The 25,077-nt window shown below is 40.1% G+C and overlaps 1 protein-coding gene and 1 pseudogene across 1 annotated transcript in view; both read left to right on the top strand.

Moving 5' to 3' along the window:
• Positions 1-571: 571 nt before the first annotated feature.
• The window catches only part of SEC22A (SEC22 homolog A, vesicle trafficking protein), an 85,068-nt gene continuing 60,562 nt past the window's right edge, over positions 572-25,077 (top strand). Inside the window, exons 1-2 of the mRNA XM_004465793.5 lie at positions 572-690; positions 10,413-10,613. Coding sequence (XP_004465850.1) covers positions 10,432-10,613 — 182 coding nt within the window. The 5' untranslated portion in view covers positions 572-690; positions 10,413-10,431. The remainder of the gene's footprint in view (positions 691-10,412; positions 10,614-25,077) is intronic.
• LOC139438885 (mitogen-activated protein kinase 9 pseudogene) lies at positions 16,664-17,695 on the top strand (annotated as a pseudogene).

Genomic DNA, 25,077 nt, shown 5'->3' with positions numbered 1-25,077 from the left:
CCCAGAACATTCTTTAAGACTCTTTCATATGTGTGGAGCTAAAAAGGCACTTCTTCAGAGACCTCTTCTTTGACAATTCAAAATTAATATATCGTTGCACCCAAATTTCACCGTGTGTAACGTTTTACTCCTGTAATCCAGTACCTAATACTGTGCTTGGCACATTAGGTAGATGCTCGGGTGAATACCTGCATGACTGATGCTGAGACTGGAAGGTGCTGTAGAGTCAGCGTGTAGCACTTCTCTGCCTCAGTAAGGCTCCTTGTGTATGGTGGTTGATGGGTAGGAGCTCTTTACCTGCCCACCCAGTGTGGGCATATCCATTCTCCTGCTTTTTTTCACGGGGCAGAAGGGTTTGCTGTAGGGCCGCCTGTGACAGACCAGTTGCCTGCAAAATCAGGGCGTCAGGCAGAGGAGACTATCCATATTTCTGGTGGGCAGCAAAGATACCATCTCCTGACTCACGGGCTTGAGAGGGACAGTCTCTCCTGAAGGGGGCGGGATAACGCGGCCCGGGTGGGGACGGGTCAATGCGTCCTTCCCACAGAACCTGATTGGTCTGGGATGGTCTAGGGTCCGGGGCGGAGCTTGACACGTTGGACGCGGTGCGACCGCTTGGAAAAGCCACTCCCCGTCCCCACAATGCACTGCGGGACGCGTCACTCGGAGCGGCGGGTCCTGGCTCCACAGGTACAGCCTAGCCCCTCTACACCTGTTCTCTCACTTCGCAGGGCTGCTCGGACCTGGGGCCGGCCGCTTTTCTCGCTTTCCCGGCCTCCCGCCGCGACCTCGGCCCTCGCCCTGGGGACAACAGACCTACTTCGGGAACTGAGCCTGCGCCGTGGAGGCAGGAGCAGGGTGGTGTTGGAGCCGCGTAGCTCTTGAGGGGCGGGCAAGAGGGGACCCCGTCGTCCTCTTCAGCTTGAGGGGTCTTTGGGGCCGCGGTTGGCGGTTGCCTCTCGGCTGACCTACCCGGGTATGGGGCAGCCCGGGAGAGTGTCTGGGGCGGGGGGGGTTATGGCTGTAGGCTGCCCACGGGTGGAGGGAATTCCTTTGGAGCTCAGTTGTCAGAATCAGGGAGATCCATCTAGGCTGTTCAGGTGACCGGAGAGGGCTTGAAGTGGTATTTCTTATTTCTCTAGGCCACGTGGCATTTGAACCTGTGGCTTCCTTTGTGTTTTGTGGGGTTCGAATGAACATCGAGCCCAGAGATTTGCCCGCGTTGGCTCACGGAAACCTCTGGAGTTGAGCCAGGAGGCCATGTTATGGGCACTTTAGGAAGATGTGACATAAGGATGACCTGAGCACTTGGCTCAACAGGTGGAGGAGGGCTCCGAAAGAGAAGGCCGAGTCGGCTTGAATCTCTGCCAGTGAAAACAGCTTTAGATTTTCCTCCTATTCTTTAATTTCCTGGATCATCCATCTGGCATAGGTGGAAAGATTGAGAACCCTCCTGTGCCTATACAGCCAAGGTAAAGCCAGCCCAGGGCTGACTTTACCACCAGATGGGAGGTTGTTTGGATTCTTGCTGACAGGTGGAACAGCCACTTCTTAAAAATCTGTGAATTATATTCCATTTTTCTCGTTTATGTGCTGAGATTGTAAGGAATTGGGTGGTTCCTTGAAAAGTACCTACCATTTCTGATATATGAAGGTTGTAGCTCAGTAGTTGAATCTGACGCTTGGTGACCATTCCCTAAGTTAATGGACCATCTGGGCCTTACGTACAGTGAGAACCATCACATCAGTTTAGTGCCTTTTTTTTGGTGTATGACTGATGTTTTAAAAATCTAAGTATATGTTGGTGTGTGAAAGAAGCCCAGTCCTGTCAAAGGGGTGGCTGTCCTCTATGTATCTGAGTAAGAAGCTTGGATATGTTGAGAGGCAGTGTCTTATGAGGTGATTAAGTTACTTTTAATCCCTACTTAGTCCCTACTCTGTCACTTACTAGTTTAGTGATTTGACAAATCACTTAACCTCTCCAGGCTTGAATTTTCTCATTGGTAAAATGGAACTAATAATATCTGCTTTACATGTTATTGAAAGGGTTAAATGAAGTAATTTGTGTTAGTGCCTGTTCCACAGAGGAAAATAGAAAAATGAGAATATCAAATACTTAATATAGCACTTATAGACTGCAAGACAGTGTTTCAGATACTTTAAGTTTAGTCTTTAAAATAACCCTTTGAGATAGATACTAGTAATAGCCACAATTTACAGGTTAGAAAATTGAGATATAGAAAGGCACGTTAGCTTGCCCGATGTTACAAAGCTAGTTCATGGTGGGGCCAGGATTTGAACCCAGACAATCTGGCTTCAGAGTCCATTCTTTTAATCACCACACTTACTGCCTCCTAAGGAAAATGTAAGTCATTTTGTTATTATTTCAAAATGAGCTGACCTCCCATGTGGTAGGGAGGTGCCCAATGGCTTGAACCACCTCTGCTCCCCACTTGTTGTGGCTCTTATTTTTCCTGTGTCTCTTTGTTGCGTCATCTCGTGTCATTTTGCTACACCAGCCCATCTTGTCAGCTCACTGTTTTGCTTGTCTTCTCTAGGAAGCATGGGGAACTGAACCCAGGACCTCCCGTGTGATAGGTGGGCATGTAACTGCTTGAGCCACATCTGCTTCCCTATATAGTTTCTTTTCTTTTTTTTTTAATTTTTAATTTAGATTTCATAAATGTTAAATTAAAAATGTAGGGTATTCTCATATACCCTGCTCCCCACACCACCCACATTTACCCGTATTAACAACATCATTATTAGTGAGGTACATTCAATTGATGAACACATTTTGGAGCATTGCCACCAAGCATGGATTATAGTTTATGTTGTAGTTTATGGTCTCTGGCCCACAATTCTGTAGTTTATGGCAAGATGTATAATGACCTGTGTCTGGTGTTGCATTGTCATTCAGGACAATTCCAAGTCCCAAAAATGCCCCCATATTACACCTGTTTTCCCTCTCCCTGGCCTCAGAACCTTTAGTGTCCACTGCCTCCACAGCAATGATACAAGTTCTTCCATTGCTAAAACTAAAATAAGACTATATAGTACAATATCAGTAAGTCCACTCTAGTCCATAGTTCATTCCCCAATACTGAGGATTCTGGGATGGTGATGTCCACTCCACCTCTAGTTGAGAGGGGGGCTTCAGTCCCATATGGCTGATGGATGGCCTATATAGTTTCTGTATCACTAGATTCTATCACTGTAGGTTTTGGGAGACCAGTGTAGTACAGTGATGTAGATTTAAGTACCAGAGCCGTATATTAGCAGTGTGACATTGAGGGAGTGCACTTCAAGTTTCCTTATCTGTAAAAGGGAGGTTATACTTACTTCACTGTTTATGAAATATGAGGTACTACATAAATGTTTGGGATTGATGCATTTGAGCATATATTGGGGGCCCAGTTCCTAGATGTGGAGCTAATCTGTTCTGGAACCAAAGATCTTATACAACATATTCTGCAGTGCAAGCATCCATAATAAGAGTGCAAAGGCTGTTAGGGAAGTAGGAGGCTCAGGCAAAGCTGCAGAATAAATTCTGGTTGTCCTTGGTACCCTTCCCCTTTCCCCTCTTCATGTACTGTCTCCCACGTGCCCTCCTGCTAATATCTGGCTGTGTATAAGTCCTTTCCCCTTTTTCACTCAAGCTTCCCCCACTTTGTGCATCACAATTAGTATAGCTTTCTTTCCAAATAACTCTTTCCCATTTCCACAGATCTCAATTAGAACTCTTACTAAGATAATATGTACTAAGGTAGTAAGGTAGTGTTCCCAAACTTTGGTCATCAGTTGTGCAAGATAATTGGAGTGATAAACTGATGAACATTTGAAAAAATAGTTCTTAAAAATGTTTTCATATACACATTTGCAAAGAAACAAAAAATTAATAATTATTTATTTTTGCTTCTATTAGGGAAAAAACCTAATACCTTAAAGCTTATTTCACAGATATTATTGCTAAGGCTAGGCAAAAAGTAAGTCCAGTTGAAAGACCTATATTAGGAAAATAATAGTACAGGTGGGACACATATGATAAGAATTCTGAACATGGTACTTGAATGGCTGAAATTTCAGAAATGATGAACTAAAAGAGTATGAGCGATTGACCCCAGAATGAAATGTTTTTATCTTAAAAGAGGTTTTTATGACACCATCTTGCTGTAAAATCTATTTAAATGTTGTGTTTTGTGTGTGTGTGTGGGAACATATGTACAACATAACATTTCCCATTTTAACCATCTTGAAGCATACAATTCAGTGGTATTAATTACAATCAGTGTTGTGTTACCATCACCACCATACATTACTGAAACTTTTCCCCAAACAGAAGTTCTGTATCCATTAAACATTTACTCCCCATTTCCCCCTCCAAGCCCCTACTAATTTTTAATCTACTGTCTGTCCTATGAATTTGCATATCTTAATTATTTTATGTAAGTAAAATCATACGGTATCTGCCCTTTTGTGTCTGGCTTAAACAAATCTCAACCTGATCTTCAAGATTTATCCTAGTGTGTATCAGAATTTCATTTCTTTTGAAGACTGAGTCATATTCCATTGTAGGTACATACCATACTTTGTTTATCCATCTATCCATGGAGTGACACTTGGGTTGCTCCGACCATTTGGCTATGTGAATAATGCTGTGATAAACATTGGTGTACAAATACCTGTTCGAGACGCCTGCTTTAAATTCTTTTGGGTGTGTACCTACAAGTGGAACTGCCTGGTCATATTGTAATTCTGAGTTTAACTTTTGAGGAATTGCCAAACTGTTTTCCACAGTGACAGCACCATTTTATATTCCCATCAGCAGTGAATGCATTCCCATTTCTTTGTATCCATGCTAATACTTGTTATTTTCTCTCTCTCTCTTTTTAAGAGTTATTTATTTATTTATTTCTCTCCCCCCCCCCCCCCCCCCCCCCGCTGTCTGCTCTCTGTGTCCATTTGCATCTTCTTTGTCCACCCCCCCCCCGTCAGTGGCACGGGAATCCGTGCCTCCTTTTGTTGCATTATCTTGATGTGTCAGCTCTCCATGTATGCAGCACCACTTCCGGGCAGGCTGAACCTTCCCCTGCGGTGGGCGGCTCTCCTCACGCGGGGGACACCCCTACGTGGCATGGCACTCCCTGCGCGCATCAGCACCATGCATGGGCCAGCTCCACACGGGTTAAGGAGGCCCGGGGTCCGAACTGCAGACCTCCCATTTGGTAGACGGAGGCCCCAACCACTGGGCCAAGTCCGCCGCCTCTCTTTTTTTTTTTTTTCAATTTATTTTTAATTTTTTTATATTACCGTTCTAGTGGGTGTGAAGTGGCATCACATTATGGTTTTGATTTGCATCTTTAATGGCTAATGATGTTGAATATCTTTACATGTGCCTATCTGCCATTTGTATCTCTTTTTTGGAGAAATAGCTATTCAAGGCCTTTGCCCATTTTTAAAAATTGGTTTGTCTTTTTGTTGTTGAATTGTAGGAGATCTTTATAAATATTATGGATATTAAACCTTTATCAGATATACAGTTTCCAAATATTAATATTTTTTCCCATTTCGTTGGTTATCTTTTCACTTTCTTGATAATGTCCTTTGCACGAAAGTTTTAAATTTTGAGGAAGTCCCATTGATCTATTTTTTTCTTTCATTGTTTGTATTTTTGGTGTAAAGTTTAAGAATCCATTGCCTAATATAATAGAAGGTCCTAAAGCTATTTCCCTAAGTTTTCTTCTAAATGTTTGTTATTGCCTTTCTGGTACCACAGGCCTATCCCACCAATAGTCATTACCCTTACAAGGTCCTGAAAAATAGGGATCAGTATCTTGTTATCTTGCCTCTGAAAGGTTGCTAACCACTGCTATAGTAGTTTGGCATCTGGGAATTTATTTTCCTCAGCCTGTATGTAAAAGTTTAACCAGACCTACTTAGATTCTAATTTTGGCTTTTTCCTCTAGTAATTGCCATGGGGCAGGGGTTCTTAACCTTTTTTGTTCCACAGACCCTTTTGCCAGTCACGTGAAAACCACAGACCCCTTACTAAGTCCACACTATACTGTGTATTATTTAATAAATATATTATACCTGCACCCACTCATCCCCACAAGAATAATGTTCTTTTGAATTTCAATTCAAGTTCACGAACCCCTGGTTAAAGAACCCCTGCCGTAAGGGAAAGTAAACACAGGCTGCTTCTCAGATTCACTGTGAGTTTTTTCTCCTGCTGTCTAAAGGCATATGTAATATTCCTTCTGTGTTACAGATGAGGAAAAATGGACCATTGACCTAGAAATTTATCTGTGGCCCTGATAAGATAAAAACTACCACTGCTCCCGAATCTTCTCATGCTGTAACTAACTACTGACTGTTCCACTGGCTCTTCCTTGTTTTTCCCTACCAGGACCTCACTTAGAATCTAAGGGTACCCTAACCTTGTCTTGGCTTTTATGTGGACAGATATTTTTTCTACGAGTACTGTCCAGATAAGTTTGGAGTTTTTCTAAAGAAATTACGTTAAGAATCTAGAGTAAAAGGTAGATAAGGTTGGGGTGGGGAGCCTGGTTATGGAGCTGGAAGAAGAGAGGGCTGCTTATCCTTTGGTGATTGAGGTCTCTCTGCAAATTAGCTTAGCCTGGCATTGTTGATTGGACATTCAGACAAGTTTCTTTTGCTTCCTTAACTTCAACTGATTGGGATGCTAGATCACATTAGTCTGGAAGAAAGAGATTTAACTTTTGCTCCTCAAAAAATTTTGTCTGCTGATAAATAGAAACAATCCTCTGACAGCCATTTTAAGAATTTTGGCAAGAAATAAGACTGCTGCATTCTGCTTTTGGTTATAAGCCTGAAATACAGTTTTGTCAAACTATAGTTTTACATTTAGTAAAATGGTGGGCAACATAGTTTGCATTGTATTTGCTCTTTTCATTTTAATTTCTCTTGATTTTTGAACTGATGCTTCTTTATGGTAGGAACAATGATTTCTAATGTCTGGCATAGTTCCTGGCATATAGCAGGTACTCACTAAATGTTTGTTAAACAAATAGATCTTAAAGTTAGAATTATTTTCTCAGTAATTGTTTTAGGAAGTATGAATCATATTTTTCTGTCCTCCAAGTCATTAAAGGAAAAGAGTAATTTTGACAATTACATCAAAGTCGGTACCCTATTAATAAAGACTATTCATAATGTTTCTGTTAGGATCCTAGAAAGGTCAAGCATAAAGAAAGCAACCTAATTTTAAATACTAAAAATATGGACATTTGGAGCCTGCAAGTCACAACTCTGCCCTGTGGTTATTGTGCTGCATTGTACTTCTAGAAAGACATTAATGTAAATTTAAATAACAAATGTTTAAGGGTATAAAGTAAGACATTTGCTACTATTTTTATATTTAGGCTAAATAGTCTAATTATAGCTTAACAATTAAATAAAACATGTTAAGTTATTTTAAAGGGCATTATAGTGTAGATATAATTCCTTGGTGGATCCCAGCTTTCTTTTGCTACTACTAAATGAATGGGAAAGTAATGCTGATTTGGGTATGTCACAATGGAATTTTAGTTTTAAGGTTTCACTGTGGTAAAATCTAATTTAATTTACTGCTTTTTTTCTTTCTTTTAAACAAGTGGAGTAGAAAAATGTTAAAAAGTAATGAATGACCTGGGAGCAGATATGACTCAAGTGATTGAGCTCCTGCCTCCCACATGGTAGGTCCCAGGTTTGGTTACTGGTGCCTCCTGAAAAAAGACAAACAACCAGCAAAACAAACAAATAAGCCAGTTTGGGAAAGCTGATGTTGCTCTGTAGTTGAGTGCTGACCTCCCACATGTGAAATCCAGGGTTCAATCCCCAGTCCTGGTACCTCAAAAAAAAAAGAAAAGTAATGACCTATTTATAACTAGCTATTTTTCCTATTTTCTCATGAAAAGAGGAAAAAGGAGGAGTAAATTTAATGCATTAGCTTCATTGTTTGGTTTAATTTTTATTGTCAGATCAGTTACCATCATGATTGGTAGTCTTCTGATTCCCATACTTGGCTCCGGCTGGTTTTCTGTGGTATTTTTTATATATTACTAACTTAGTTTTTCATTTTTGGAATGGAATAATATTGACTTAGCCCAAATGACTAGCCAGATAGATATGGATTAATTTGATCTCTGAGATACTATATCTTTGAAAAAAAGCCTATGGAGTTTTGTGAAACTTTTAAATTTTCACAGGTTCCCTTCTGCTAGGGAGAGAGAACAAGTTGAAGGCATTGAACTCTGATAGTTTTGCTGAGGGAATAGTTATCACTTAATTTCAGACTGGATGTGGTTTAATTCAGTATTTTTCAAAGTATGGTCCTTAGACAATAAGCATTATAGTCATCTGGAAAATTTGCTAAAATTGAAGGTTCTTTAGCCTCACGCCATAGTCAGTGAATCAGAATTTGGGGGTGAGGGGTAGGTAGGTCCCGAAATCTGCATTTCTAATCATACTTCTGTCAATTTTTTTGCACGCTTAAGATTGAAAACCAAAGCTTGACTGTTTACCTGATTTCTTTCAGACCTAGGCCTGTGAAATCCATTTATCTTTTTTTGACCAGATCTAAATAAAGGTACCATCATCACTTGCTTTCTGATAAAAAGATTGAGAACAAATTTAAAAATGGTATTCCTTTGGCTTTAGGATTGATTTTAACATGTGGAGTATTGTGAACATTTAGAAAATTATAAAAAGATAATTACTCATAACACTTTTCCCTAGAGATAAGCATTATCCTAATTTTGACATCTCTCTTTCTAGTATCTATTTCCCACTTAACCCTCTTTCTTTCCTTAGCTTTATATTTAGGGAATATAAGATTTGCAGTTTTTATCCTGCCATTTTCTACCTAACATTTCATCATTTTACCACATTATTAAACCTTTTTCCACAAACATAACTTTTTTTTTTCCTCCCCCATAGGGGCATACCATAGTTTACTTAACCATCCCCCTATGCTTGTATATTTAGGTTGGTTTTAGTAATTCCTGAAAAAAAAAAGAAGTCTTTGTGTTTTAAATGTTGTCTAAGACATTATTTTCCTGAGGGTAGAATTATATTATTTAAATTTATAGGATTAAAGGATTTATAGTTTTTAAAACTCTTGTTGACTGTCTACATATAATGACATGACTTCGGGAAGCTGTTTGACCTAATGTAAGGGGGAAATGGAAAGGAGAAATGAGATTATAAGGCTGTGAGTCTCTAAAAAAGAGTCTGGAGGTTGTCAGAAGGAATACCCCTATGTACAACTGAACAGAGTCTAAGAGACAGATAAGGTAGATACAACCCCAGGTATTGGTTCTTTTGAGGGATAAAGAGACCCACGGGTTCTATGGTCATGGCAGAAGGGGTTCATTGCCATGACAGATAGCCCTTCTTTGGAGCTGGTGTTTCTGCGTGATGGAATTGAACTCAGAGAGGATCTCTTTTCACAAGACTTGCATGCTACTTTATTGGAATTGTAGTCGGTGCTGGGTTTGAGATATATATAGGGGATTTGAATCTCTGGACTGATAATATGACACCCAGGCCCAGAGCCTCAACAGACTTCAGCTTCTACACTTTGATTTATTGGACTTACTCTACTCAGCTAACATGGAGTTGAAGAAGGTCAACCACCACAACATGGAGCCTAGAGTGTCTACAACTGGAAGCGGGAGGAGTGCATCCAGTACCCATATGGAATCTAAGCCTTCACTTGACATAGATGTGCAATGGACACAACCAATCCAATGTCCACAGAGAAAATGTGGAATGGGTGCGGGAACGGTAGCCATGGTGGCTGCTGGGTGTGGGGAACGGGAGGAAGAGATGAGATATGGAGGCGTTTTTGGGACGTGGAGTTGTCCTGGATAGTGCTTCACGGACAATTACGGGACATTATAGATCCCCCCAGGGCCCACTGGATGGAACGTGAGAGAGTCTGGGCTATGATGTGGACCATTGACTATGGGGTGCAGTGATGCTCAGAGATGAACTTACCAGGTGCAATGGATGTGTCATGATGATGGGAGAGAGTGTTGCTGTGGGGGGAGTGGGGGGCGGGGGCGGTGGGGTTGAATGGGACCTCATATTTTTCATAATGTAATTAAAAATATATATATAAATAAATAATTAAAAAAAAAAACCTCTTGTTGAATATTGACAAGTTATCTCAAGTATGGTGTTTATACCGGCTTTTATCTTCACTGTTACTTATAAGAATGCCAGGCAGAAGCGAGTATTTTTTAAAAAGCTTATTTGTTTGGTGAAGCATAGTATATGGCATTGATTTAGTTTTCTTTGCTTGCTAGTGAGTTGAACATTTTTACACATGTTTAACAGCTTTGGCTGTAATTTTTATCTGACTTCAATTGTTCATTTTGTTTTAGGTCTTCTCGAGGGGTTGAAATGTCCGTGATTTTATCTGCCTCAGTCGTTCGTGTCAGAGATGGACTACCACTTTCTGCTTCTACTGATTATGAACAAAACACAAGAGTGCAGGAGTGCAGAAAGTATTTTAAATTGCTCTCAAGGAAACTTGCTCAGCTTCCTGATAGATGTACACTGAAAACTGGACATTATAACATTAAGTAAGACAGTTTGCTCCATTAGAATTACTTGTCTGGTGATTGTCATTTTAATGAATTTTAAATAGTTGTAATATAAATTAGTGTTTGATTAGATTAGGAAACCTTATTTATGTGATTCTGAATTTATGCCAAATAGTAATCATGTCACAACTGTTTTTGTAGTTTCTCTGCATTTATACCTGGCATTCAAAAATGTTATAGTTTCACAGATTATAGGTATTCCTTTTTATTGGTTAGTCATTGGGTATTTATTGGTTTTCTTACATGCCCATGTTTGTAGTAGGCAACTGCAGTGGAAAGTTTTTTAAAATCTTACATGAGGAAGCTAATTTGGCTCAGTGATTGAATGTCAGCTTCCCACATGTGAGATTCTGGGTTCGATCCCTGGCCCTGGTACCTCAAAAAATAAAAATAAAATCTTACATCATATCTGCCCTCAAGGAACTTAAAGAAGCTTGCATTCTAGTGGGAGAAGAAAACACTCATCACTGTTGTCTAAGAAAATAAAACTGGACAATGGAGTAGTGGGTGACTTTAACTATGATGGTCAAGAGCATCTCTGAGAGAGTGACATTTGGGCAGAGACCTGAAAAATGAGAAAGAGGCAGTTATATGAAGAATGTTATGGATAAACAACCAGGTAGAAGCCCTTCGATAAAGATCAAGGGATAGAAAGAAATCCACTGTTGATGAAACATTATGGACAACTAATAGAGTAGCAGAGGGTGAGGTCAGGAAGGTAAGGATGGAGCAAGTTATGTAGGTCTTCATAGGCTGTGATAAGGAATTTGGATTGAGTCTAATGTAATAGGAAGCCACTGGAGAGTTTTAAACTGGAGAGTTATGTGATCTGATTTTGGCTTTAAATAGATTGTCCTGAATGCTCTGTGAAGAATGAGCTGTAAGGGAGAAGGAGTGGAAGCATAAAGATCAGTTAGGAGATTCTTAGAAAACTTTAGGTAGATTCCGATACTTGTAACTTGAACAGGTTGACATTGTTGAGAAGTGGTTGGATTTGGGCTATATTTTGGGAGTAGCACCAACAAATTTTTCATCATTGGTTAAAGTAGAAGATAAGGGAAAGAGAAGAATCAACAATAACTTGTAGATTTTTGGCCTGAGGAACTGAATGGATAATGGAGCTGAAATGAGTCACACTGGAGGAAAAGTGTTTTGGTGGTAAAAATCAAGAGTTCTGTTTGAACTCATTAAGTCTAAGATGCCTGTTAGATACCCAAATATAACTGTCAAGTAACACTTGGATGTATGAGTCTGAAATTTAGTGAAGAGGACAGGCATGTATATTTAGATTTGGAAGTCAGCTTATAGTTTGCAATTGAAAGCATAGGATTGGAAGGGACCACCTTGAGGAGCATACCCATGAAACATGAGCCATTTGATACTGATTGCAAATGTAGTAGGAAAGCAGATAAGAACAAGGTCCTTATGGGATATAATAAGCAGAAGACTTCTTTGACATGAGACCTGAGTCAGTGTTCTTAAGAATTTGTTAGGTTTGGCTGAGGCTGGAAGAAGGGCCTTCCAGGTGTAGGGAGGAGAGGCAGAATAAGCAAAGAATGTGACCTAGTATGGTAGGTATTTTAATTTGTTTAGCCTTGTATAGTAGATGGTGATTTAGGGATAGATATGGGAAATGTGTGATAATTAGTACTGAAGTCACATCCTAGATTATCCTGAAAGTCAGGTTGATAACACCTTTGATATAATAAGTTATAGGAAGCTGCTACTGCAGGTTAGAGGTAAATAACATGATAAAAACAGTGCCAACATAGTGGATTATAGGATGAAATGGAAAATCTGATGAGGAGAGAGAGATGAAACAGATGGCTTGTAAGCTGTCTTAGTATTTAGGGCATTTATGATTAGGGTCTGAACTAGGGAAATAAAAGTGTGAATGAAGGAAGAAATGCTAATCAGAAAGCCATTTCAAAAAAGAAATGGTCAAGCCTGATGAGATAAAATATCAGAGATGAAGAGAAGAAATGGGCAAAGATGATTTGAAGCCTTAGAGTTGGACAGTATGATAGTATCATTGTCAGAAATGAGGTCTTATGAAAGGGTTGTTTATGGGCGATGGGGAAAAAGGGGAAGGCAGTGAAGCTTCATTTTGAACATTTTACTTGAAGTTATGATAAGGCTTCTAAGTAGGGATGCAATAGAGATTTTGAAATCATTGACACAGAAGTGGTTGAAATTCTAAGTGTAGAAATGCCACTGAGTTTAGAGGAAGGTCCAGAAAAGATGTTAGAGAATGTCTACAATTACTTGGGTTACCTGAGTCTTGGTAAGATAATGGGATGCTGTCTTTAATTGGGTTTTCCGTAAATTTTAACCAGAAAATGTTGTTGTTGTTATAATTAAAATATATCTAAAACGGCATCTTAGCCTACTTCTATTTTTTGGAGAAAAGATCCAGAGTATTTTAATATTTAATATTCAGGATATTTTAGTGCCCTGGGTCATTATTGTGGGTTTCAGTTGTTATTGTGCCATGCTATAGACAGATGTCAAAGTTATAGGCAGTTGTCTTTTATATATATTAATTCTTGGAGGAATCCTGGACTTAAAAAAAAAAAAAAAGTAAAACTTTTTTGTAAAGGAATTTTTGTTCCTATGCCTTATTTTTTTTTTAAGTAAAGTAGAATATAGCAAAATTTTAACACCCCATTCTGTTTAATCATTAATTGTATATTCTAGATTTTGTATTCTTTATTTATACTCCATTTTATTCCACAAAGGATTTGAGACAATTTACCAAAAAAATAAAAGTAATTCAAGAGTACATGTAAGAGGATCAGGTGAAAGAAAATAGAGACAGGGGGATAATAAATCCAGGTAACATTTCTTCTAGATATGCAAACTGCATAGTTCATTGATTTGTTAGACGAGAGCTACAAATTTTGCTCTGAGCTTATGGCCAAAGGAAAGAAGAAAAATAGGATGTTACAGGAGTCACAGCATCCACCAATAAAAACATTGTTATTTATGTTACTGAGACCTGATGTACTTAAAAAGGGATGAACAGCATTTGGGTTGTGTTCTTCCAGCAGCCATAATAATGAACTTAAATAACTGGTGTGATGCGAAAAGCATTTTTATCAGCGAGTTTAGTAGTGAGATGAATCAGCAGCGATCTAGTGTGGTCTTATCCGTGAATACAATTTAGAATATGTCTAAAGGAATACGTTGACCATATGTTCTTCAGAACCATGCATAGAAAAACCTTTGGGTATGTTATTTTTGTAGCCAAACTTTCAAAAAGGGATTGATCAAAGAGAATTTTTAGTTTTAGTTGCTAGCAAGAACCTGGGTTTCATATATATATTTTTTTATCATTAATAAGATGTGTCGTTAGTTGGTTTCAATTTTATTGAGGTTTTTGTGCTATATGACAATGAATTGAGACTGAAATATATAAAATGGGAATTTAGGTGTGTTACTTGATTTAAGTTCTCATGTGGCACCTCTTTTTCTAACCAGTACCAGATTACCAGATGAAACTCAGAGATCTGCAGTAGCAACATTATTATTTTTTTTTTTTAATTTTTTTTTTAATTGACTTTGTAATAATATTACATTAAAAATATATATGTGAGGTCCCATTCAACCCCATACAACATTATTTTTTTTAAGGTTTATTTTTTTTATTTCTCTCCCCCTGCCCTGTTGTCTGCTCTCTGTGTCCATTCACTGTGTGTTTTTCTGTGTGCGCTTGCATTCTTGTCAGGCAGCGCCAGGAATTCTGTCTTTCTGTTGCATCATCTTGCTGCGTCAGCTCTCCATGTATGCAGCACCACTTCTGGGTGGGCTGCGTTTTTCAGGTGGGGCAGCTTTCCTTGGGGGGCACACTCCTTATGGGTGGGGCACCCCTATGTGTGGGGCACCCCTGCGTGGCAGGACACTCCTTGCACACAGCAGCACTGCATGTGGGCCAGCTCACCACACAGGCCAGGAGGCCCTGCGTACCAAACCCTGGACCTCCTGTATGGTAGGTGGATGCTCTATCATTTGAGCCATGTCCGCTTCCCAGTAGCAACATTTTAACAGCCTGAAATGAGCACCTGGCAGCCCTTCTCTTTGCTTCTTTTAAGTGCTGTTTTACCTTTAAAGCCCAGCTTGTCTGGCTTCTTTTTTTTTTTTAAAGATTTATTTTTATTTATTTCTCTTCCCTTCCCCCCACCCCCGCCAGTTGTTTGTTCTCTGTGTCCATTCGCAGTGTGTTCTTCTGTGTCCACTTGTATTCTTGTCAGCGGACTGGGACACTTCATCTCTTTTTTGTTGCGTCATCTTGCTGCGTCAGCTCTGTGTGTGTGTGGTGCCACTCCTGGGCAGCCTGCACTTTTTTTTTGTGCTGGGCGGCTCTCCTTATGGAGTGCACTCTTTGCGCGCGGGGCTCCCATATGCGGGAGACACCCCTGTGTGGCATGGCATTCCTTGTGTGCATCAGAACTGCGCATCGGCCAGCTCCACATAGGTCAGGAGGCCCTGGGTTTGAACCCTGGACCTCCCATGTGGTGGGCGGACACCCTATCAGGTGAGCCTAATCCACTTTTGGCTTCTTTCTTTCTTTCTTTTTTTTTTTTAAATTAAAGATTGATTTTTTATTTATTTCTCTCCCCCGCCCCCAGTTGTCTGCTCTCTGTGTCCATTCGCTGTGTATTCTTCTGTGACCACTTCTATCCTTATCAGCAGCACTGGGAATCTGTGTTTCTTTTTGTTGTTGTTGTTGCATCATTTTGTTGTGTCAGCTCTCCGTGTGTGCGGCTCCATTCCTGGGCAGGCTGCACTTTCTTTTGCGCTGGGCGGCTCTCCTTACAGGGCGCACTCCTTGCGCGGGGGACACCCCTGTGTGGCACAGCACTCTTTGCGCGCATCAGCATTGCGCATGGGCCAGCTCCACATGGGTCAAGGAGGCCTGGGGTTTGAACCGTGGACCTCCCATGTGGTAGGGAGATGCCCTATCCATTGGGCCAAGTCCACTTCCTCCGGCTTCTTTCTAATCACCACCTTTCCCATTACATTTTATTTCACTAATGATTTATCTCTTCATGCTGCATGTAGAACTTGCTTGACAGCCTTTTTCATCATTTAGTAAAATTTTGTATTTTTTACTTAATTTTTATTTCTATATCCTCTCTCTATAACTAGATGATTAGTAACTCATTGAGGAAATTAATCTGCCCTGGTTTATACTGTTTTTGATTCTCCATCATTCAGCATTGTGGTTTCCAGACTTGTATAGAAATCAAAGTACTCTTTGCGGAAGACCACTGATAACCCAAAACAAAATAGCTAAGTATGCAGTTCTGTGCTAGACCAGATGGTACCTCACATTAGATAATAGTTAAATAGGCAGAAGAAGATATCCAAGTTTTGAGAAAAAATTAAGGGAGAAATATTTAAAATGGAGAAAATTGCCTTAATTTTTTTTCTCCTGTGAATTGGGAAAATGATAAACTATCAGATTGCAGAAGCTGAATACTTCAGTCTGGATAATGGGGTACATTCCATGGAAGTATGACTTGTGCCTTGTACATTTTAGCATTGTGCATATCATAGTAGCTGCTAAATGAGAGTTTTGGGAGTATGTCAATGTGCCATGGAGTTGAATCTTCGTTTTCTCCAAAAGTTTTCAACTCAGTTTTTTTGTTGTTTGTTAGGGGGCTGGGGGAAGGAGATGATGGGGATATAGATCCCATTTTGTCATTCTTTTAACATTCCATAGTGATAGTACAAATTCTCTATATAAGATTTTAAGGAAGTCATCTGCTTTGTAATTTGAAGGATACTTTCCTTAAACTGCATGTATATTTAATGAGTGCATCTATGTCATTACTTAAGAAACAACAATGACTAAAACCATAATTATGAACCATATGAAAATTAAATTGAGTCATCTGAAACCTTAAAATTTTGCTGTTGGGGAGAAGGGAACAGGACTGGAAAAGTTGAAGTGCCCCAGTGGTGGGGGGGGGTGCGGTGGGGGGGGGGGTGCGGTGGTGGTGTGGGGCAGGCCAGGGTGGCAGCCATGCCCAGGAACAGGAGAACCATGAATAGCCAGTGTGCAGAGTTTCTGATCAGCTGGCCTACCCTCTGTGCCTGCAGCAGCAGGGGAGTGAGGAATTTGATGGCTGTACCCACTCTTCAGAATATCATCTGGCACTGTATTTCATGAGTGATGGTAAATGTGATAGTTTTACAGCATGCAAGGCGCAGATTAAACTTTCACTGTTCTAAAATTTTACCAGCAGTTAAAACCAATTGGTTCTGGATCTCAGGGAATTGTTTATCCTGCTTTTGATACAGTTCTTGGGATAAATGTTCCAGTAAAGAAACTAAGTCGTCCTTTTGAGGAACAAACTCATGCAGAGTGTATCTTGAACTTGTCTTCTTAAAATGTGTCAATCATAAAAATAATGTGTTAAATGTGTTTACACATTTAAATAATGTTAAATGTGTTTACAAAAAACTCTAGAAGAATTTCAAGATGTGTATTTGGTTATGGAATTAATGGATGCTAACTTAGGTCAGGTTATCCATATGGAGTTGTACCATGATAGAATGTCCTACTATGTTTACTAGATGTTTTGTTGTATTAAACATCTGCTTTCAGCAGGTATAATTCATAGGGATTTGAAACCTAGCAACATTGTAGTCAAGTGAGAATTCACCCTTAAGATCCTCGAATTTGGCCTGGCCTGGACAGCCTACATTAACTTTATGATGATCCCCTACCTACGTGGTGGTGCAATGTTACCAAGCCCCAAGAGCTCTCCTGGGGATGGGGTCCAAAGAGAACATTGATATCTGGTCAGTGGGTTGCATCATGGGAGAAATGGTGAAAGGTTATTTGATATTCCAAGGCACTGGCTGTATTGATCAATGGAATAGAGTTATCGTGCAACTAGGAATACCATCAGCAGATTTCATGAAGAAACTCTAGTCAACTATGAGGAGTTATGTAGAGAACAGACCAAAGTATCCAGGAACCAAATTTGAAGAACTCTTTCCAGAATAGATATTCCCATCAGAGTCTGAATGTGGTAAAATAAAAACAGGTCAAACCAGAGATTTGTTATAAAAAATGTTAGTGATAGATCCCAACAAGCGAATATCTGTAGATGACGCTTTGCAACACCCATATATAACGGGTATGACCCTGCTGAAGCAGAAGCATCACTACCTCAGATTTACAGTGCCTAGTTGAAAGAAAGAAGACATTCAACTAAAAAATGAAAAAAGATAATTGACAAAGAAATAATGGATTGGAAAACAAGAAGCAAGAATGGCATTGTCAAGTGCCAGGCTTCAGATGCAGTAGTAAGAAGCAATGTGTATTAATTGGCCACCACCATATTATCCTATCTTACTGTCTTTGATTATATCATTTACTCTATCTTTTGTATTTTGGAAGAAAAGGAATATAATTAATCTATTTAATAAATAAAAAATGAACTTTTCTTTAAAAAATTTCTGCAGTTGGTGGTTTTTTTTAGATTTATTTTACTTATTTATTTCTTCCCACCTCCTTGTTAGCGCTCATTCTCTGTTCATTGTGTGCTTGTCTTCCTTTTAGGAGGCACTGAGAACTGAACCCAGGACCTCCCATGTGGGAGGGAGGTGCCTAATCACTTGAACTACCTCTGCTCCCTGCTTTCTTGTATCTCTCATTATGTTTTCCTCATTGTATCTCTTGTGTCAACTCACCATGCCAGCTTGTCACATCAGCTCCCTGTCTTGCTCATCGCCTTTAGGAGGCACTGGGAACCAAACCTGGGACCTCCCATGTGGTAGATGGGTGCTCAATCGCTTGAGCCACATCCGCTTCCTTGCAGTTGGTTTTGACATCTAAAATCATAGTTGTACATTTTGTCTCTCATTGCATTTTCCTCCTTGTGTCTCTTGTTGTGTCAGCTCACCACACCAGCTTGTCACATGCTTGTTGCCATTAAACACCAGCAGTCTATTTTTTTTTTTTTAAAGATTTATTCATTTATTTAATTCCCCCCCTCCCCCAGTTGTCTGTTCTCTGTGTCTATTTGCTGCGTCTTGTTTCTTTGTCTGCTTCTGTTGTCGTCAGCGGCATGGGAAGTGTGGGCGGCGCCATTCCTGGGCAGGCTGCACTTTCTTTCGTGCTGGGCGGCTCTCCTTACGGGGCGCACTCCTTGCATGTGGGGCTCCCCTACACGGGGAACACCCCTGCATGGCACGGCACTCCTTGCGCGCATCAGCACTGCTCATGGGCCAGCTCCACACGGGTCCAGGAGGCCCGGGGTTTGAACCGCGGTCCTCCCATGTGGTAGACGGACGCCCTAACCACTGGGCCAAGTCTGTTTCCCAGTAGTCCATCTCAGTCCTCCTCTTATATCCTTTAAGAATCCACCACCTACCACCAGGTCTTAAAGATTATTTCCTACAATCTCTTCTAGAAGCTTTATGGCTCTTGCTTTTATTTTTAGGCTTTTGATTCATTTTGAGTTAATTTTTGGATAAGGTGTGAGATAGGGATCCTCTTTCCTTCTTTTAGCTATGGATATCTAGTTCTTTCAGCACCATTTGTTGAATGAACTGTTCTGCCTGAGCTGTGTGAGTTTGACAGGCTAGTCAAAAATCACTTGACCATACATGTGAGGGTCTATTTCTGAACCATCAGTTTGTTTCCATTGGTCTATGTGTCTGTCTTTATGCTAATACCATGCCGTTTTTACCACTGTAACTAAGAAATATAATTTAAAGTCTAGAGATGAGAGTTTGCGTTTCCTTTTTAAGATGTTTCTGGCTATTCAGGACCCCTTACCCTTCCAAGTAAATTTGATAATCGTGTTTTCAATTAAAAAAAAAATGCTGGTGGAATTTTTATCAGAATTGCATTGAATCTGTATATCAATTTGAATAGAATTGACACCTTAGTGATATTTATTCTTCTAATCTGTGAGTATGGAATGTTCTTCCAGTTATTTAGGCCTTTTTAAATTTCTTTTAACATTGAGTTGCTGTTTTCTGAATATAAGTGCTTTACATTGTTGGTTAAGTTTATTCTTATTTGAGTTTTATTTGTCATATTTTATTTTCACACTTTCAGTTACTATTATTGATATAATCTTCATTTCTAGACTCCTCTTTGAGGCCTCTCCTGTCTTTTCTTTATAGGCTCTAGCACACCCTTGAGAATTTCCTGAAAATCTGGTCTCTTGGTTAGAAATTCTTTCAGTTTCTGTTTATCTGTGAATATTCTAAACTCACCCTCATTTTTGAAAGACAGTCCTGCTTTGTGTAAGATTCTTGGTTGGAAGTTTTTCTCTTGTAGTATCTTAAATATATCATACCACTGTCTTCTTGCGTTCATAGTTTCCAGTGAGAAATCAGCATTTAATCTTATTAGGTATCCCTTATATGTTATGCATTGCTTTCTCTTGTTGTTCTCAGAATTCTTTGTCTTTGGCATTTGACATTCTGATGAGTGTGTGTCTCAGAGTTGGTTTGTTTGAATTTTTTCTGATAGGAATACATTGTGCTTCTTGGACATGGCTTATTATATCCTTCAATAGGGTTGGGAAATTTTCTACCATTATTTCTTCAAATATTCTTTCTGCCTCTTTTCCCTTCTCTTCTCCTTCTGGGACATCCATGACATGTAAGTTTGCATGTCTTTTGCTGTCATTTAGTTCGCTGAGATCTTGTTCAATTTTTTCCATTCTTTTCTTCTTCATCTATTCTTTTGTATGTTCACCTTCAGAGGCCATTTCTTCAAGTTCACCAATCCTTTCTTCCTTCTCAAGTCTGCTATTATATGATTCCAATGTTTATGGTTTTTTTTTTAAAGATTTATTTATTTCTCTCCCCTTCTCACCCCCCCTCCCAACCCCAGTGGTCTGTTCTCTGTGTCTATTTGCTGTGTCTTCTTTGTCCGCTTCTGTTGTTGTCAGCAGCACAGGAATCTGTGTTTCTTTTTGTTGCGTCATCTTGTGTGTCAGTTCTCTGTGTGTGCAGCACCATTACTGGGCAGGCTGCACTTTCTTTTGCACTGGGCGGCTCTCCTTACTGGGCGTACTCCTTGCGTGTGGGGCTTCCCTCGCGGGGGAGACCCCTGTGTGGCATGGCACCCCTTGCACGCATCAGCACTGCACATGGGCCAGCTCCCCACGGGTCAAGGAGGCCCAGGGTTTGAACTGTGGACCTCCCATGTAGTAGACAGATGCCCTAACCACTGGGCCAAGTCCGCCACCCCAATGTTTTTTTAAATTTCATTTATTGTACCTTTCATTCCCATAAGATCTGCTGTTTTTCTGTATATGCTTTCAAATTCTTCTTTGTTCTCATCCAGTGTCTTCTTAATATCCTTAATCTCTTTAGCCATCTCATTGAATTTATTAAGGAGAATTGTTTGGACATCTATAATTAGTTGTCTCAACTCCTTTATGTCATCTGGAGGCTTACTTTGTTCCTTTAACTGGACCGTATCTTCCTGTTTCTTGGTGGGCACTGTAATTTTTTGTTGGTGTCTTGGCACCTGGCTTACTAGAGTATTTATTCTGGGTGCGGTTTTTCTCTTTAGTTTAGGGCTTCTGGCCCTTTCTCCTTTGCTGGTTGTGAAGTTGGAGCCAAAGATGCAGTTGGTGCTATAAGTTGTAGAGACTTCAGCTGCCCTTGATGCCCAAGGGACCGATGACGCTTCTCCCACCTTTCTCCTTTGATGAAAGAGTAGGGACATAGTTACAGCTGTGTGGAATAAGCCAAGTTGCACAGGCCTAGATTAGTTGCCCAGAGAGACTGATGAAACTTCATGCCCCTATCTCCCTGCCTGGGGTGGGGATGGAGCTGCAGGTGTGGGCAAATATCTATGCAGTGTGGGTTCAAGATGACCGCAGTTGCCCCTATAGACTTCTGATTATTCAGTCTGTGCCAGCCAAAGGTACCTGCAGTTACCTCATAGACTGGGACAGGGCGCGCTAGCCTCCTCCCTGCCAGAGGTAGGGCTGAAGCCTAGGCTAGGGCTGCAGGCCAATCTGGGTGAAAAAAACCAGTTCCTACTGTCATTGATTTTTGGTCAGCCCCGCTTCCCTTCATGCAGGGAGCAGAGTCAAAATGGCGGCTACCGGCCTCTTTCCGACCTGGACAGGTTCATACTTTAGCTGTTATTAGGGTTATACTTTAGCCAAATTTATTAATCAGTAGCTGAAATTGGTGGCCAACCCTCTCTTCCTTCCCTGTTTTTGGGAAATGAAGCTTCAAATTCCAGCCACAGAATAGCTCCTGGGATGGCTTGCGCTGCCAAAGTAGGATAATCACTGGCCTCTGCGGCTTGGCTAGTATTTTCCCAGAGAGGCTGGTGCAGGTATCCCCAACTTCCTCCCTGCCGGAGGTGGGGCTGAGGATCAGATTAGAGCTGCAATCTGATCTGGATGGAAAGAAGCCGGTCCCTACCAGCACTGTGATTTTCAGTCTGCCCTACTTTCCCTCGTGCCAGGTGTGGGTTAGTGCCAGGTGTGACTTAGGTTCAAACTTTTAACTGTTCTTAGGATTATACTTTAGCCTGCCAAATTTACTCATCAGTAGCTGAAGTTGGTGCCCAACCGTTTCTTCTTCCCTGTTTTTGGAAAGTGAGCTTCCAATTCCAGCTGCGGAACAGCTCTCGAGGTGACTTCTGCCTTCAGTGGAGGATGGGCACTGGCCTCCGTGGTATGGAGCGCTCTACTTGCAAATCTTCTCTGCAGATGGGCAGTCTTCTTCTTCCATTACTTCACGGTTGTTGCAAGATATTCTTCTGATCTCCTAGAGCCCCTAAACAGATGCTTCAGCTGCTCCAGATAGCTCTGGGTGATTACTAACTGCCCTGTAGCAGGAGCTGATTCTAGGAGCTCCTTATACCACTGCTATCTTGCTGGTTGTTCCCCCGCAGCTGCTTTTATAATTTATTTTTATTTGTATTTTATTTTTTACTTGCATTTCAAAGTTTAAACACTTTATTTTAGCGATTTGTAGTCTAGTGTGAAAAGTTCTCTTTTGAAAAAAGTATTTTTCATATACTTAGCAATTTTAGCCATAAATTAGAGATGACTTGTCCCTACTGCACCAAAGTAAGCTATTCACTAGGCATATGTGTCTACAGAGGATAAGCAGATTTTCTGTGTATAGTGTTATAATTGTGGAGGGAACATTATATATTATATATAACATAAATGTTAATTATTATTGTATCCTCAGTTTATAGTTTGCTAAATAAACTTGTCATTTAGCATCCTACAAAATGCAGTTTGGGTTATCGTTGTTTCAAGTGCATTCCCCGTACTGGATTGCAAAGTCCTGGTAGGCAGAGACCTTGTCTTTGATCATTGCCTATAGGTAGAGTGCTAGGTAGGTGCTCTGTTATCAGCTGAGGGGTAAGATCGTTGCTTTCTCTAATTATTTAGTTCAGTGCAGCAGGCTGGGAATTCTCCTAGTAATGTCAATGTTTAATTGGTGATGTGTAAAATTTCTTTGATACTTTGTAAATAAAATTAGCTAATGTAAGTTTATTGTCTAAATCCACTTATTCATTATGTTGGACTTTAGGGATAAGTTGTGGTATAGCTTTGTAACCTTCCCCCCTTATCTTGGGTTTGGACTTCTTCCAGCTTTCCCTGTCCAGGGTACTACTTGATCCTAAAGAAGTTCCTAGTATGTGTGCCAGGAAGGGGCACCAAAGATGTAAAGACATGGTATGTTCCTTAGCCAGAAGGAAGGGATGCTTTTATTGATGGGCAGTATCTATAAAGACCAAATCCTATTGGCACCAAGGCCCTGAAATGAAAGGGAAATTAAAAAGAAAGGAAATTAGAATAAATAAGGAGGAAAAGTATGGCAAGTTTTAGAGATAGTGCTCAAGGTAGAAGAAAGTGGGTTTTTTTGGGGAGGGGGGAGCAGTGGTGAGTATCATAATGAATACAACAGAGGTAGTGCATACATGACTGTTATCTGGGGATACTCATCTGCAGAGATGAGTAATTCTACATGATTCCTGAGAACATTCCTCACTTTAAAGCAGGGGCATGTTGAAGGCTCACTGACCTCAACCCTCAAATCTTCTGGGGGATTGACTGGAAGAGCAGGTAAAGTTGTACTCTGTTCTGTCATTTAGTCAAGTTTTATTGAGCTGCTGCTTTGTGGAGCTATTGCCTGTTCAATTATCTGTGTATGATATATTCAACAAATTAGTGTACAAAAATGAGTCAATGAAGGATGCCATCCTTGCACTCATTTATCCACTAATTTATTGAGCACCTATTGTTGCTAGACAGTAAGTATTCTAAGTGCTAAAAATACAATGTGAAAATACAGAAGTCATCCCTGCCTTCTTAGACCATATATACTAGTGAAAGAGACATCACAAACATAACTATATAGTTACAATTTGGGTTAATTTACAGGCAGAAAAATGACAGCTACTATGATACCAGCATGGGGGTGGAGGTCAGTTTAGATCGTGTGCTCTGGGAGCAACTTTAAATCTCAGAACTGAAGATTGTATATGAGTTAACCATGTTGGAGGTGGGGTTGGGAATATTGCAAATGGGGAAGACAGAATTTGTGAAACTTCTCAGATTGGGTGTGGAAGAACTGGGAATGATTTGGCATCCTTGTGGATCAGAAGCAAGGCTAGTGTGGCTGGAATGCAGAGAGCGAAGAAGATAGTGTACTAGATGAAGTAGGGAAGTTGGCACGGCTTCCAGAATATGCCAGTGATACAAATTCCAAAATCCTTAAGTTTCAAAATTAGGGAAAAAATAGAGATAATTTTTGACTTGGAAAGAGTGGATAAATGTTGGCAAAGTAGAACATAATTGGTTTTATCTATATCATATGGTAGTTGGTGTTGTGTTGTGGAAAGTATATGGACTTTGGAATCAGAGTTTAGTTTATCCCAGCTGTGTATCTTAATGCTTTGTGGACTTCGGTAAGTTACTATGCCTCTCTGACCTCTGTTCCTTCATCTGTAATATGGAGATAGTAGTGCCCCTTTATTGTGAGAATGAAGTTAAATGAAATATTTAAAGCACTCAGCTCATGGTTATTAAACTGTAGTATTGTTGTTACCATATTACTGCTCTTTCTTTTTCTCCTCAGGGCAGAAAGACAACTACTAGCTTGTCTATAAAATGTGAGCTAAATGAACCTAGTGGGCACTGATAAATTGTGTACAAACCAGCATATCTGTAGTATTTAATGTTACTAAATACTATTTCATGTAAGTAGTTCTCAGTGAAATGATAGGAGGCTTTAAATCTTTTTTGGTGATCGTTGGAAAAACAAATCTTTTTAAAAAATAATTTTTATTTTATTTTTAAAGAAGCTTTAGATTACATGAATGTTACATTGAAAATATAGGGAATTCCCATATACCCCAGCCCTCCGCTCCCACACTTTCCCCCTTTAACCACATCTTTCATCAGTGTCGTACATTTGT

The sequence above is a fragment of the Dasypus novemcinctus genome, chromosome 4, assembly GCF_030445035.2.
Source record: "Dasypus novemcinctus isolate mDasNov1 chromosome 4, mDasNov1.1.hap2, whole genome shotgun sequence".
Classification (NCBI taxonomy): domain Eukaryota; kingdom Metazoa; phylum Chordata; class Mammalia; order Cingulata; family Dasypodidae; genus Dasypus; species Dasypus novemcinctus.
This window is presented reverse-complemented; position numbering and strand designations above follow the sequence as displayed.